The following is a 15944-nucleotide window of genomic DNA, read 5'->3' as shown; positions in this document are numbered from 1 at the left end:
ACATGGCTCCTTTTGAAGGTGAGAAGTCACTCTTCCACAGCACTGCCCCTTAGGGAGATATGAAACAATGACTTAGATGAGTTTAGCAGCAAATGCCTTTTGAATAATTTAATTCTGCTGCCACCTTTATACGCGACAGACAACTTGTGATACTAATAGTAGAATTTTTGAGAACCTGGAGGGCATTGTTGAGTCATATGTAAAACATTTAAAATAGAGTTAGTTAGTGAGGTTACATAGTAGCATATGAATACACCGGACAACAAAGCACAAAATCTTTCAGAAAATGTCGTTGTGTTTACCATAATAAGAGATTGTTAGCTTTTGAACTGAAAATGTATTACACTCTGTAGGCTGAACTGCACCACCTCAGATTAGTTTGTGAAGTCTGAAGAGATTATAAACAGCGTCATACCTGTTCAGTATTTGTATGGGAGACTTCCCTCTTCACATACCCAGGATGCTACAAGAAATGGTATTGGTGTTCCAATAAGTGGCTTTTTCCTTTTAATCATTATTGAAATAGTGTCCCAGCGTAAGAGATACTGTGATGCTATAAGTTCCTGTGATATATAGTAGAGCTTCAGCCAGATACTGTGAACCTGAATAGTTGTCCTAGTAGTATTTCCTCTGCAGTCCATGGTTAAATATTCATACATCTTTCATAGTGATACTGGCTCCTAAGCTCAGTTTAGATCTGTGCAAAGGTGTTTGGGTACCCTCATTTGCAGTGTTTTGTGGGCAATGAAGAAATGGAGAGGCATTATGGAACAGTTAGTTTATGTACTTTCCCAACACTTTGCCTTTTGAGCAGAAGTCTTTATAGTTTTTCTTCCCCTAAATAGTTGCTAACTACATGCAATCTTAACTTTAGCTTAACAGTCTGTTCACTGGGTAAATAATATAGGGGGTCATTGTTCTAACATTTGCTGTTCAAATTGTACAGTTTTCAGGGGATTTTGTATGTGCTTTGTAATGTTTTGTTAGTCTAAGTTACAAAACACTCAGTGTCTCAGCTTGTCTCCTGCTTATAACCACAGTATAAGTACCAATACTCAGTGAAGGAAACATTCTAATGTGACTGCCTTCTAACATCATGGGAAGATCAAGGGGACAAGCTGTAGCCTTGTGTACTACATGTAAATGAACTTGGGGTTATTTGATGATAGCATAACTCATTCACTTCTTTCTTGACAAATTCCCTTGTTATAGTTAGCATCAAGCAGTGCAGCAGCCAATCAAGACAGCATGCAGCCTTTCAGATGAGACGTAATCCTTCAGGTCCTAACTACTTGTACTTGTACTTTAATAACTTTCACAGAAAGTTATTAAAGGTCCCATGACACTTTTTGCTCAAGTGGCTGTGTTAGCCCTAGTGTCCAGATCAAATTCCATTTTAAGTTATTGGTCTGCCTCTCTAAAGTCTCCTTGCATTTCCAGTTGAAGTGGTATTCTTCATCGCCACCTGCCCTAAGCTACTACTATTTTGTGTTGTTTTAGCACTTAACAGCTCGTTGGGGCTCATTTGCTAGGCAGTGTACAAACATGTAGTGAGATAGTCCCTTCCAGGGAGAGCTTACAATCTAAATAGACCAAACAAAGGATGTAGCGAGAGAGAGAGAGAGAGAGAGAGAGAGAGAGAGAGAGAGAGGTGCACACAGAGGTGAAGTAAGTTGCTCAAGATCACAGCTCAGATTAGTGGCAAAGCTGGGTGTAGAACCTGGGTCTCCTGACTTTCAGGCCAGTACCTCTTCCATTTCTTAATATATTCCTTATATTGTAGTTACAAACAGAAATGAAAATAAATTTGTTTTGCAGTTTCACTGTATTGAAACACTACTGACTGAGTATAACTAAAATATCAAGAGTAAAACTGTAAAAATAAGAATTGAATGATGGAAACACGGGAACAGAAGAAAACTCATATTTTTTTTTTTTACTCAAGCAACTGTGTGTTATATAAATGCACTTTTTTCTCTCAGTACAATCACTTGCTGCGTGTATTCAATAGTACTTTTAGTCTGCACACTAAATCTGCTGACAATATTTTAGTCCATCTAGTATACTTTAATTACTCAATGGCATTTTTACCCAAGAATTAAAATTTCTTCAGTTTTCTGTGCATCAAATCAGATTCTAACCTATGCTCCTCCCCTCGTCTCTCTCCCTCTTTTCCCCAATAACAGTGTGGTTTTGACAGGAAACAGTAGCTAAGGCCAAAATTCTGCCTTCTTAAATAGAGTATTGATGAACTTATCTGGAGATGTTTCCCTGTTTTTGATTAATCTGTTTTTCTTAACTCTTTTATTGCATCTTTGTGTAAAACTTTTCTGTGAATTGGTACTTCATTTCACACAGTGGAAATATCAAGAAGCTGTCAACAATTTGGAAGGAGAAGAAGAGACCATGCTGATTGAAACAAGTTAACTTCTGCTTCAGAAACTTATTTTTTCCATAGCTTTTTGGTTTGGGGATCATGTGTATATCTTGTTTTTTCACTTTAATTGTAACTCCCATAGTAATATGTGTACATCGAGGAGTTAAATAGGTGTGTGTGTCATGCTGGGATTTTTCTCTTTTCAGCGACATATAAAATTGCTTTTTGGGTACTGTTCACCTTTTAGCTTTTGATTTGTTGGCAAAAGATGCATTTTCTTTGCCTTGTTAGCGTTCCACCTCATCAGCCCTAAAACAATGACAAGAAAATTAATGTTTTTTTAACTTCTGTTCCCTATAGTGTACTCTTTCTCTTGGTAATTGGAACAGCCTATTTAGATGCTCAAGGAATTTGGGAGCCATTCAGGAGGCGCCTGTCCTTTGAGGCATCAAACCCTCCCTTTGATATGGGAAGGCCATTTGATCTCAGGAGAATAGTTGGAATTTCATCTGATGGAAAGTAAGTACACACATATGAATAAGGCCACTTGGAAAGGAACATTTCTCCTAGTACAGGAGACTAATCAAGGTCACCCTCCTAACAAAAGGGACTGGTAATGCAGCAATAACTTAAGAGGGCATCCAAATAGTGTGCGGAGGGTGGAGGAATACCTACTTTTTTGTGAAAATAAACATAGTAAATTACATACTACCTGTTAGAAAAACAGAAAGTGTATAATGCAACAGACTGGGACAAAAGCGCCTCTGCTTAAGGCTCTCTGCCTAGGGCAGAGGTATTCAATAGGCAGACTGCTGGCCAAATCTGGACCGCCAGATACTTTTGAATGGACTGTGAAATCTTTTTATTTACTACTACTTGTTGTTGCAATGTGAAAAATGTTCTCTGGAGTCTGGACCTTGACTATACTTTTACAAAACATAGACTACCTCGGCCTCCTAGGGCTTTATTTGAAAAAGAAACTCCCCACACCAGTATTCCTTCTCACATGTACTATGTGTTGTTGCTGTGATTTGTCCACAAATGTAAATAAGCAAGTGAATAAGGGATATTAAGTATTACTGACTTGTCAGTTGAGCTTTAAGGGAGTTTTCATGTTACATTAATGTGATAAATAAGCCAAGAACTGTGTAGTTCAGGATTACTAATCGATGTAATAACTCTTCTTATGTAGAGGAATATACACTTACTGTATATTTGAATACACTTGCTCCTCTTCCAGCTTGAATGCACTTGGATCGGACTCTAATCACAGTTCCTCCAGAGGAATCTATGGAGCAGGTGGTTCCTCATCACGATCCACTGCAGGAAGTCATAAGCAATGCAATCCAACAGCACATCTGCACAGCAATAGAAATTCAGCTGATATTGAAAATGTCAAATCTAAAAACAACTCAAATGTTGCTAGCAGGACTTCCCTACAGACCGCTTCTATGCAGTCATCTAACAGAGGAGGTCCCCTTATCCTCGATTCAGGTGCTACAGCTCAGAATCACACAGCAGGCAGAAGATCCAGGGGGGCAAAGCAGAACCAGCAAACAAACCAGCAACATGCTCAAGTTCTCTTAGAGCAGCATGCACAACAGCCAACACCAACAGTGCCTCAGCAACAAGAGCAGCAGTCTGAAAGTTCTTTTCCACAATCACCACTTCTTAACCCTTCACACCCAGAATGTACCAGCAACACAAGGCACAGCTCAGAGGATTCAGATATCACTGGTCTGATAGAAACTATGGACAAAGAGTTTGACCATCCAGAATCCCCTTCCCCAGATGTGTTTACAGAGCAGCCCCCATCTCCAGTAACAAAAAACAAAGGTAATACAATTCTGCTTTACTTAATTATATGGGTGACACATTACGACAGCCAAGGAATGAGATTTGAACCAGTAAACGTAAAGGTTACAGTTTCATAGTGTTGTAAGCTGCAAACTTCTCTGCTGTACCAGAGCGTCATGCATGATCCTGAGTAGAGTTCATATACTTCCTTTCTGTCTCTTGATAACACTGGAATTGTCCATTCAACATTGGATATGCTTTCTTTTGCAAGTTTTATATGAAATAGGTTTTTACTGAAAACCGAAGTGTATATATTTAGAAATCTTTTTAAATTACTATTCTTCTGGCTTCAGTCCTTTTAGCCTCCAGTTAGTTTTGGGAAAGGGGTATGGTTGCCCTAGTTTATTATGAAAACTGAAAAGTGGAGCATAGTGAATCAATATAGTATTGTCAGAATGGAATTCTTCATGCCAAGCACTTGCAGTTGTGACCGAAAATCCTTGATGTTAGGAGGTCGACAAGTTAATAAATGGTACCTGCTTGATTTTTTTTTAATGAAGTGTGTTAATCTCTGTATGAAGCTAGGGTGCCTGTAGAGTTGTTTATATGTGCACCTTTTGATTTCTCAAATGCTCTTGAAATACATACATCATGTGTGTTGAGTTTAGACAATTTTCAAAACAAATTTTGAGATTATTAGTAGAAATTTATTCTCATACTGTAAATATTTCGTTAGTGTAACTTTTGATTACACTGATTGTCCAAAACTGTTTTCTAATTAGCCAGTTGAGTCTAACATACACATCTCTGATGGGTCAACCTACTTACAAATTTAAATCTACTATTCTTTTTGGTGGTTTGATTTGGTTTTGGTTGTTTTTTGGGGGGTGGGGTAGCTCATTTAGGCAGTATGGTTTACATGGAATATTGCTGATGCCTTTCATACACGCTATATAAAATTCATTAAAGATGGACGTAGATGGGGGAAGAGATCAGAGGATACGGTTAGAAACCTTAAAATGCCTGTGTAATCACAACAGATAAAGCAATTTTAACTTGTATTGTAATGATTAAAAAATACAACTTAGTAACACAACATTGTTATGGACAGATGGTATTAAATATTCCTGATGGATGCAAAGTGTTGGCTGTGCTTATGAATGAGGTCCATCTAGGATTTCAGCAGTATCATGGTCTAGTGGAACTATGGAGACTATACTTTTTATTTCTTAAGACTTGGAAACAAAAGTGTTGTGTCTTTTAGCAAATGAATGGCTCGTATGACTTAACTACCATTTTCATATCTGTTTCCTGGTTGGAACAATTCTCAGTAATTTGTATGTTGGAAGATTATCTTAACATATTTAGGATGAAAATAGCTGTTCCTAAATATTGCGAGTGCCAGTTATAAAGTTTTTATTTACCCATTTTTCAAGCAGTATGCACTGTGTAATCACTTGCTAGTTTGTTGTCTAACAATTTCAGCAGAAGTCTAAATGAAGTTAGAACATTTCACGTAAGTCCTAATGAATCATTATTCATCCTAATGAATGTCCATTTTTTCTCTTGTAACTTTTTCCTAATTCTAAATACCTTCAGATAAGTCCATACTTCTATAAAAAGCATCCCTTTAGTAGCCTTGGTCGTTTCTGCTTGGGAGTGAGGCTATATTGGATGCCTTTTTTTTTCCTTTGCTTTCAGACAAGCAGTTTTATTATTTTCATCTTCCCAAACCAACAAATATATAAAAAGCCCTTCATCCTTAGAAAAGTCTACACAAATACATGATCAAACTTGTCCATTTCCAATCTCCCTCTCATACACTTTTTAAAAAAGATTTCTTTATTGAGATACTTGCTTCATCCATTAGGACTTGGATTTAAAAAAATTGGGGCCCGATTCTTCAAGCAGTTGTACATGTAACTATGCATGTACCCAAATGTTTGCATAATCAGTCTCTTATGAAATAGAATTTGTGCTATGGTATCTAGCTAAGAAGTATCACTTCTGTAAAGTCTTACAGCAGCTGTTTCTCAGTCTATAAACTAGTTCTTCAGAGATAGTACACTCTAGAAGTCTGAAGTTTGTTTGTGAACTATCAGGATCTTGTCTGATTGTTAGATGAAATTGCACAAGCAAAAATACAGGAATTTATTTGTCATAAGTATAATTTCGAGAGGTATACCCAAGAGAAATTTCATCACCTAAAATTATAGAACTTCTCTGAAGGTGAAAACTTAGGAATGTTAGAACAGACACTTCAGGTTGATAGGACTAGATTCTCATTTGTTAGCACCCATGAAAACGTGTTGCTTTGGGAAATCCTGATTTATTTTTTTAACAGTTCACTGGGTTTTTTAGTGTGAAATCTGCATTTTGACAGCAACTTTTTGAATATTTGATTTTCAAATGTTTTATGTAGGATTGATCAAATACTGTTGTATCCAGAATGTGGTGTTACTAACATGACAAAAAATCAAACTAGAGCAATTAGTCTCATTATAAAGAAACCAGACTTTTATAGGTGCCTTACAGTATGTTAGAGAGCATTATCAGAGTGAAAGTGCGTATTAAACAAATTTCCTTACTTATCTAGAGAGATAAAGTAGGTGAGGTAATATCTTTTATTGTACCAGCTTCTGTTGGTGAGAGACAAGCTTTCAAGCCACACAGAGGTCTTCTTCAGGTCTGGCAAAGGAACTCTCAACTTCACAGCAAAAATGCAAGGTTGAACAGATTGTTTAGCATAAGTAATTGTTATTTATATATTGTAAGGGACCATTCAAGATAGTGGCCTGTTAACACCTCTGCAGTCGTAGCACAAAAAGGGGGTGTTAGTGGATAAGCCATAAGAAGTTGGTTTAATAAAAGATATTACTTCTCTAATATCCTGGGACCGACGTGGCTATTGCATACTTACCTACCCTTCTAATAAGTTACTATAAAAATGAATGGAATTTTTAAACATTTATCTGGTGAATAGACTTTTTCAGTTTCAGATTCTTGTGCCCTAACACAATGAAGCAAACAGTACAAGGGTTATTTTTGTTAAAGTATTGTTTACATTCAACAGTTTTTCATTTCATGAAAATATTTCAAGTCATCTAAGGTTTCTTAAGTCTTAAATCAATTACTTTAAGGTTTGATAAGTGTGTGTGTCTTTACAAACCTAAATTTTGGGCCAAATTTGACCTAGCTCTTAAGTTACCCATTTAACAAGGTCTCTTGTACATTAGTGAAATCTCTATTGACTTGTTACATCTGTTAAAGAAGCACGGTCATCTTGAAATCTGCTTTTAAAAAACAAAAATTCAAGGTGGTTTCATATACACCTGATCTTTAGTTCCCCTACGAACTTTTCTATTTTTTACATTAATGTTTTCCTGAACAGGAAACACTGATAATGTGAGCCAGGCTTTTAATAGTATTTAGGTGTCTAAATACGCAGTTAGCTACCTAGCTGAATTTTCAGAAGCACCTATATGGATCTTTAGGCATCAAAATACATTTAAAATGTGTCCTTTGTTAGTTTGTGCCTTCGACAAAATTTTGTGTACAGACATGAAGAAAAAATTCTCATTTTTTAGTTAATCTTAACAAGAGGCGGGGGAAATTTCCTGAGAGAAATGCAATTTTTTTTAAGTAGACTGTTTTCTTCCAACCATTGTTGGCTGCTAGAATGAACCTTGCTTGATGTGTAACTTTGTGGTTTTTTTACAACCTTCTCAATTGTGATAATAAATAGCCAGATCTAGAAGGAGGAGAAGTCAATCATTAGGTTTGCAAAAATGTTTTAATATATTTCCTGAAGGTGTCTACTAACTATTTTACAGTTTAATGCTGAAGAATATGTTAGGAGCAATAACTTCTCAGACGATATGTGGATTTAAAATGAATATATGCAGTGTTGATTTTTAACTTTTAAACCCAGAAAAATAGAAGTTTAGTTTATAGGTACAGACTGTGTGAGTACAGCTTTCCACAACGGGGCTATCTTCACAACTAAGTGTCTGCAGGGTCAGAACCTTATTTTGTGTAGTATCTTTCATATAAATTTTGTTCCAAAAAGTTTTACACAATTAAGTATGGCAACAACCATTATGAACCAGATTCAGTTCCAACATAAGCAGAAACAAATCTCAATGGAAATTACACCCATTTACAGTAGAGCTGAATTTGGTCTTCTCTCAAATAAAGTATTAAAAACAAAACAGCAGTGTGTAGACAATATGGCTTATAAGTGAATGCATTTAGTCTTAAAGCCAGCATCTGAGGAAGATCTTATTAAATGGTATTGTAGTGGATGGCTGGCAGAAATTAAAGGGAATAATTAGAGGTAATGTTGAGAGAAGCCTATGGATCAAGATGAGGGTGTTTAAAACCAACCAACCAAACCCACACCTGTTGCTCAAGTTGCTCAATATTTATGCTCTTTATGATGTTAACTCATTTCCCTTTCCCAAGAGTCCAAGACATACCATAGTATTTTGTCTACCAAGAGTTCTGGCAGGATTTTGATAGATCTATAGATGATGCTCCTTTTGAACCTATCCCCCCAGTAAATTTCCCTGAGCTCAGGCACTTTCAACCTGAAATTGAGAGAAACCAAAAAAGAAATAAATATATTTAAATATAATTAGCTCCTGTTTATATATAGATTTGTTGTAGAGACTGATGGATGATCTTAACTGTTGCAACTAACTTTATAGATAAGTCTACGGATTTTTTTAATACATTTTTCCTGTTTTATCCTGTAGTAACATCCAAAACTTTGGGGCTTAAAATGTAGGACATAAAATTTAGTTTTAAGTATTAAAATAATGTAACTCAGAGAGAACGAAATATGCTGAAGACTGATTGTTTAATCTGTGTCCCCTGGCATACTTGTTAGATCCTCTCATAGAAACTTTGTAATATTTGTAAATACCCTCCATCAAATTACTGTAGTTCTCAAACACAAAAAATGAACAACTGAAGTCTGCAGAGCAGTTCCATTTCTCATTTGTCTGTTAAGGTACTAAAACTTTCATAGTGATTTCTAAAGTGATTGATGTCAAAATCAATCTTACATGGTGAAATTCTAATATTAAAAGTTAAGGAATTCAAACAGAATTCCAGTCACATGGTAGCAACGAGTCACAAAGGAGAACTATGTATGCCTGAGTGGCCAGTCTCTATAGAAGGTGGGTAATGTTGATAGTATCTGGGGGAATAAATGTATGAGTCTTAGTATTGGTCAGATTTCTTTAGGTTTGACATGACTTGTATAGATGAAGTGAAGTGGTATAAAGACACATCAGCAAAAGTCTGAAGTTGCACTTTTAACCACCGTATGAGAGAGAAGATGAAAATGCTACAGTAGTCCAAATCTCCTGGAACTAAGAGCTGCAACTGGCTTGGGGGGCTTAGTGATGGATTGTTTTTCAGTGCACAAAGTGGTGCAAAACACTCCCAGTCTTGGAGCACAGCTGCTAATAATCTGGAGTGCCGTTATCTCCTAGGGAAAGGGAAACCATTTCAGCGCAAATCTAAACCACAGAAGAAGAGGGAGGAAAAGGAGAGAAGAGGAAAGGGAAAGCCACAGGAGGATGAGCTGAAAGATTCTTTGGCAGATGATGACAGTTCTTCAACCACCACCGAAACCTCCAATCCAGACACAGAACCACTCCTAAAGGAGGTACAGAACTGTTAAAAGGAGGGAAGGATACTCTTCTCAGATACCTAGTGGCTCACCTAAGTAGAAAGCATGACTTTGCTTTTGACACACATTCATTTATAGTGGGAGCTGCTACTTATACTGTGTTCGCTGATACCAAGAATACTAATAAGCAGCCTATTTCCAAATCTCTCTGAGAAATAAAGGGATTCTTCCTTTATAGAAAAGAGAATTAGAACGTGCTTGCATTGCTACTTTGTTTCACTCACAGGGGCCAAATGATGCTAGGTAATCAACTGCAGCATCTCAACCGCTAGTATATTTGTCAAATGGTCATGATAATGGTTTTGTCTCAAAACATGCATTGTGAAATCAAAATAAAACTAATTGGAGAGAATAGAAAGCCAAAATTTGGGCATGTTTTTAATGTGATGAATTTATTGTAGCTAGAAACTTGCTGTTTTGAAAGCAAAACTGGTTAAATACATGTTAAAATATTTAGGTTTGATCAGTTTTGCTTTGCAAGATGATTAGTCATTAATTTGACAGTGTAATTTTATCACCTTAGTCATAAAGCACAGAGGCTCTGTAAAGTGAGAGGGGGGAAATAACTCAAATGGTGAAGTTGCTTGAACTTGCTATTTCTTTGCTTAAAAGCATCCTATCTAATTGAGATATGGAACCATTTCAGTTTTTGGTTGTCTGTCAAATGCAGCCCAGGTCATCAATGACAGAAAGTTACCATCCTCTGATGACTGATCAGTGACTATATGAACTGAGTTGTCCATCTCTGTCCAAAGTCCATAACCAGCATCCTTTTTAACAGTCTCACCAAAGGTCTGAATGAACATGGAGTTGGAGCTACCCTCATGTTCCTAGAATGGCCCCCCAAAATCAGGTTTGAAGCACATTAGTAGGGTAATCTGAGGAAGTTTGCATTGCTGCTGCCCATCCTGTACTATTTCTGTGGATAAGTAGAGTCTGAAATCCTCTAGGAAGGTGAACCACTTTTTAATAGGCATTAAATTCACTTTAGGGATGGAGGGGGATTGTCACTATTGAGTGTTGAAATGTTATCATCCATTATGCAAATTGCTCACTATTGCTGATGCCGTTTTCTCTCTCTGGTTTTTATTGAAGCAGGATCCTTCAGTTACTGTTCTTAATGTTTTCTGTGTTACTGTGTGTTGGCTTTTGTAGGAACCAGAAAAGCAAAAGGGAAAACAAGCCATGCCAGAAAAGCATGAAGGTGAAATATTCCAAATAAAACAGAGAGGGAAAAAACTATCAAATATCAAGAAAGAAATTCCAGCAGATTTGAGATCAAGGTGAGCATAATTATAAGGATCTCCTCCTAGTTAAGAAGGCTTTATGCTTGAAGGGGAAATATATGAAGGTGGAGCTTTCTATGGTCTTCAAGTCTTTGGGCTGCCAGCCTGCTCAGAAAAACCTACCTGTAGCAGCGGCTAACCTTAATGGTCTTCCTTCCTGTTGTTGGAGAATATCTGTTTTATGAATGTAAGGAATCATCTCACAGGAATGCTGTGCATCATTGAGATACATGCTAAATCTTGAGCAGTGAATCAACTGCAATAATGTGACACTTTTGGTAATGAACTTCATGTAGACAAACAGATATGACCAACATTCCATCAAGTATTGCAATTACGTAATAAAGTACACGGTTCACGCCTGTGTTTGATATGAGGTACTCTCGGTGGAATTATAGTTACAGAATTTTTCCTATTGAGTGTTATAATTATGGCCCTACCAAATTCATGGTCCATTTTGGCCAATTTCACAGCCAGGGGTTTTTTAAATTGATCAGTTTCACGCTTTCAGATATTTACCTCTGAAATTTTATGGTGTTGTAACAGGGGTCCTGACGCAAAAGGCGCTCGGGAGGTTGCAAGGCTATTGTAGGGGGGCCAAGAGATTGTCATCCACACTTCTACCCTGCTTCGGGGGGGGGGGGGCACTGCCTTTGGAGCTGAGCAGCCAGAGAGCAAAGGCTGCTGGCCGGGTGCCAATCTCTAAAGCCAGTACCATCACCAAAGCAGCGCAGAAGTGAGGGTTACAGGGGACGGGGAGGGAAAGGGATGGGGAGGGTTACCATAGGTCCTGTTTTTCCCAGCAGTCTCCTGCCCCAGTGGAGAGGCTGACATCTGGAGCTGCAGCCTCTCCGCATGGGGTGAAAAGGGGTGTCACAGCTGGAGCCGCAGCCTCCCCGCGCAGGGTGGGGTGTGAGACAGCTGGAGGGGGGTGGGGGTGTGTGTGTGTGTGAGAGAGAGAGAGAGCTCCAGCTGCAGCTTGCTTGCACAGGGAAGGGGGAAAGGGGAGGGGTGATTGATAACCGGAGTTGTGGAGCTTCCTACAGCCGGGGAGATCCCAGAGGTGGGTCGAAGCAGCCCCTGCAGGGGAAGAGGAAGTCTGAATCCTGGGCCGGGACTAGCGCTGGAGCCCTGCACAGTGTAGGAACCCACAGCTGGGTGCCAGATTTCACTGGGGAGATCATATTTCACAGTCTGGAACACATTTTTTGAACACTGTTAATTTGGTAGGGCCCTACTCACAATTTATGGATCAGATTCTCAGATCAGTGATCTGGGAAGGCTACTGCTACTTCTTCCTCTTGTCTGGTGCTAGAATGATTTTTACTGTGCCTCTGCATCATCTGTGCTGACAGAGAGGTTTAGTCTTACTACACCCATTTCTTTCCGACACTGCTGACTGGGGAGTTTTATAAAATCACAAATGCCACGCCTCTGAATTGCATAATAGATGGAACGCAGAATATTAATTTGTGTTCCCCCGGGGGTTGTGGCAAATAAATACTAGACTAGCAGAAATCTAGAGTGAGTGTATACACTGATTTCCTTCAGACTGCTTCTGAAAATGCTGCTAATTGTAGTCTCCCCTCTTTCCTTTACCATGATCACATTTTGTTTGCTTTCCAAATTATAGACAGGTATTTATTAATAAACGTTATGACCGCATCCAAAGGCCATACTGAGGATTGTGTTGGATGAGACTCCCCCCTGCCCTGAAGAGCTTACAGTCTGAATGGTTGGGGATTAAGAATAAAATATACAGGCAAATGAACTTGCTATTGGTTGCAATAGTTTTGTTGTTTTTTAATGTTTAACTGGGAGTCAAGATGGGATGATGGGAGTAGCAGGAATGTTTGAGCCAGTAAGAATAGAAAAAGGAACAGAGGGGAAGAGGGGCAATCACAGCTCGTCACCTACCTAGCTGTGACAGTTTTATACCATCAGAAAGCTCCAGTGTGAAAAAAATCAGTGGGTTCTTGAAGTTATGGGTTAATTTAGAGGCCATTATAGGTATATGGGCAGCAGCATAAAAGGTATAAAGATTGAGTTTGGAGCAGGAGACAGATGGGGTGATGAGGCACCCAGGGATTTGGGTGCATGAGAGTGCAATGGGGTGTAGGAGGAGATGAGGACAGAGATGTAGACAAAGGCAGAGTTACAGTTATGGAGAACTTTGAATGGGAGGAGAAGCTTGACATAAACAAGGAAGGCCAATGCAGAAATGTAAAGAGAAGAGGAGACTTAAAGCAACAGGAATAGATGATCTTGGCAGCTGCAATCAGGATGGACTAAAGGCAGGGGAGTAATGAGGCAAGTCAGAGAAGACCAGACTTGTATAAAACTACACGGCGTGTATATAAGTGAAACTCTTCTGCAACACTTCACCCAGCAACAAAGAATAAATCTGTGTTCATGTTTTCACTTTAGTTCCTTGGAATTACCATATACTCCCCCACTGGAAAACAAACAGCGCAAAACCTTTTCATCCAAGATGTCTCTTCAGCACATGCTGACAAATGGGTCCAAATCAAGAAACCTCCCGAAAACAAGAGGTACAATATACCAGTTGCTCTTAAACAAATATCTTGGGGTTTGGATTTTTGTTAAATTACACGAATGGTTTCTTAATTTTTCAGTTTTTAGAGTTCTAGCTTCTAGATCTCTGCCCAAGGAGAAAGAAGTGCATCTCTTAATGGCTATGGCTTGCTCTGTTTTTTTGTACAGGTCCAAACAATAAGTTAATGGACAGCAGGCCATCAGCACTAGCAAAATTTCTCCCCAGTGGCTCTGGACAGGAATTAGGCAATACCAGCAGTTCAGAAGGGGAAAAAGATTCTCCACCACCAGAGTGGGACTCGGTGCCACTTCACAAAGCAGGCAGCTGTAAGTACAGTTACTGTACAACAGGAGACTACAGTGTTCTGCAAAACAGCAAGGACTGTTCGTTGTGATTCTTCTTTAAATCTTCCCATCTGCCCGCCATACACAATCCTGTTCCTATTTTTTCTGTAGTGGCCCCCATTTTGACAATGTCTAGTGGTAATGTGGAGGTCTGAAAATGAGGGGTAGAACCTTGATTTTTCCACAGTTCTTTAGCAGTGGGCAGAATTGTGCAAAAACTGAGAATTGGCAATGATGGGAAGAATATTAATATAGCTGATCGTCTGAAAACAGAATGCACCAGTCTTTTGAAATGTGGGCTCTATTTTGTCAGGTCCATTGCAGTTGAGGTTAAAACTAGACAATTTGTATATCCTAGGGAAGCAATAATGAGAATATCTGAAGTAACCAGAGAGTATTTATTAGACGAAACTATTCACTATTAGTACTTGCATTTCAGTAGCAGGCAGAGCCCCCAGTAAGGACCAAGACCACTTCATGCTCAGTTCTGTACAGACATAATAAAGCAGTCCCTCTCCCAGAACGCTTACTAAAAAGGCTTTACCATTTTCTTCCCCTTCCCTACAGTATAAACCAGCTTTGCCTGAGTCTTTCATCCAAGCTGTACCCCAAAACTGCTTATAGATGTGAATAATACATGATGAGAGTATTCTGGTGGGACCAGGGACAACTTGAAGCCAAATGCTACACCTCAATCATTTGTTATTCAGTCAGGCTTTGAGGGCTGTGTTTGGTTCCAACTGATGACTGATACTTCAGGGCAGGGCTAGAAACCAGAGAAACAATCAAACCTGGCTTTATGCCACGAGTGGAAGGGAGAAAAATTGTGAAATGCAGAGTTCCTGCTTGACTCCACTTTCTCAGGAAGATCTTTGTCACTGCTGGCACAGATTGCTTTGGGTATAAACATATGCCTCTTATAGTTATTATAGTAGCATTTGCTGGTTTTCGTTTTTGCCTTCCTGCCCCTATATAGTCATCTTCCCTGGCCTGAGAGTTTCAGTCACAAAACGTTGGAAGATAATGGGGAGCTCTAGTTCTGTGTAGGTGGAGACCAGAGGTAGGGTGGACATGGTTCCACTTCCTAGGTGTGTAAGAGAGAAGCAGCAGCATTCTGCATTGAGGGAGCAGGCACTAATGAAGACCATAGGAAAAGGTCAGTGTGATAGGAGCTAAGTGGCATGGATGAAAATTTCAGCAGAGGTGGAGCTAAGGCAGGGATGTGTAGAGGTGATGATTGTCAGATGTAGATGATGTGGTAGGATAACAGTTTATGGTCGAGTGTGATGCTAAGGCTACAGACAATGGAGGAAAATAGGAGATTTTTAATTGGGGAAATGGAGGCATGTTTAAAGATACACCTTTCTCTACCCATTCCATGCTTTTCAAATGCTGCTTTAACTCGCTTTGTAAATAAACTACCTGCTGCCTTTGCTCCAATTCACTATCCCAAAGGTATACATCCAAACACGTTCCTATATAGGTCTGATGTGCAGTCCTGCAGCAATTTTAATTAGCAACTATATCGGTATGGGCTTCATGTACTGCAGTATGCAGCAGTTTTTTCACTGACAGTTCAGAAATCTCCTCCTGTAGTAGACAAAATCTGGTTCTGGATCTAGCTGTGTTTTTTCTGCATTCATTATTAACCTATACGTGATTTTTTAAAAACAAAGTTTTTAAACAAAGCACTGAGAACTAGAACTGTGGGAAAGGTTGACTTGCAAAATTGTTGGAAAACTTCATTTTCACAGAAGTTTGTTCACCTTGTGTTTTAGCAAAAATGATAAACAGCTTTTTCACCTGACTGAAATCTACACAGACTCCGGGGTGGAAGGCCACTACCATGATTTGATAGTTTATTAGCAGAGAATTACAGGCT

General features: G+C 38.8%; 1 protein-coding gene across 2 annotated transcripts in view; it reads left to right on the top strand.

The window, feature by feature from the left end:
• Positions 1–15944, top strand: part of TMEM131 (transmembrane protein 131) — a 183903-nt gene that overhangs the window by 150908 nt on the left and 17051 nt on the right. The window contains exons 30-35 of one of the 2 annotated variants that reach the window (XM_077814774.1): positions 2738–2896; positions 3618–4213; positions 9676–9851; positions 11031–11158; positions 13589–13713; positions 13886–14044. In XM_077814774.1, the coding sequence (XP_077670900.1) occupies positions 2738–2896; positions 3618–4213; positions 9676–9851; positions 11031–11158; positions 13589–13713; positions 13886–14044 (1343 nt within the window). The remainder of the gene's footprint in view (positions 1–2737; positions 2897–3617; positions 4214–9675; positions 9852–11030; positions 11159–13588; positions 13714–13885; positions 14045–15944) is intronic. The other variant, XM_077814779.1, reaches the window with a different exon arrangement.

Source organism: Eretmochelys imbricata, chromosome 1 (genome assembly GCF_965152235.1).
Source record: "Eretmochelys imbricata isolate rEreImb1 chromosome 1, rEreImb1.hap1, whole genome shotgun sequence".
NCBI classification, from domain to species: domain Eukaryota; kingdom Metazoa; phylum Chordata; order Testudines; family Cheloniidae; genus Eretmochelys; species Eretmochelys imbricata.
The sequence above is the reverse complement of the archived record's forward strand: the minus strand, read 5'-3'. Positions and strand labels throughout refer to the sequence as shown.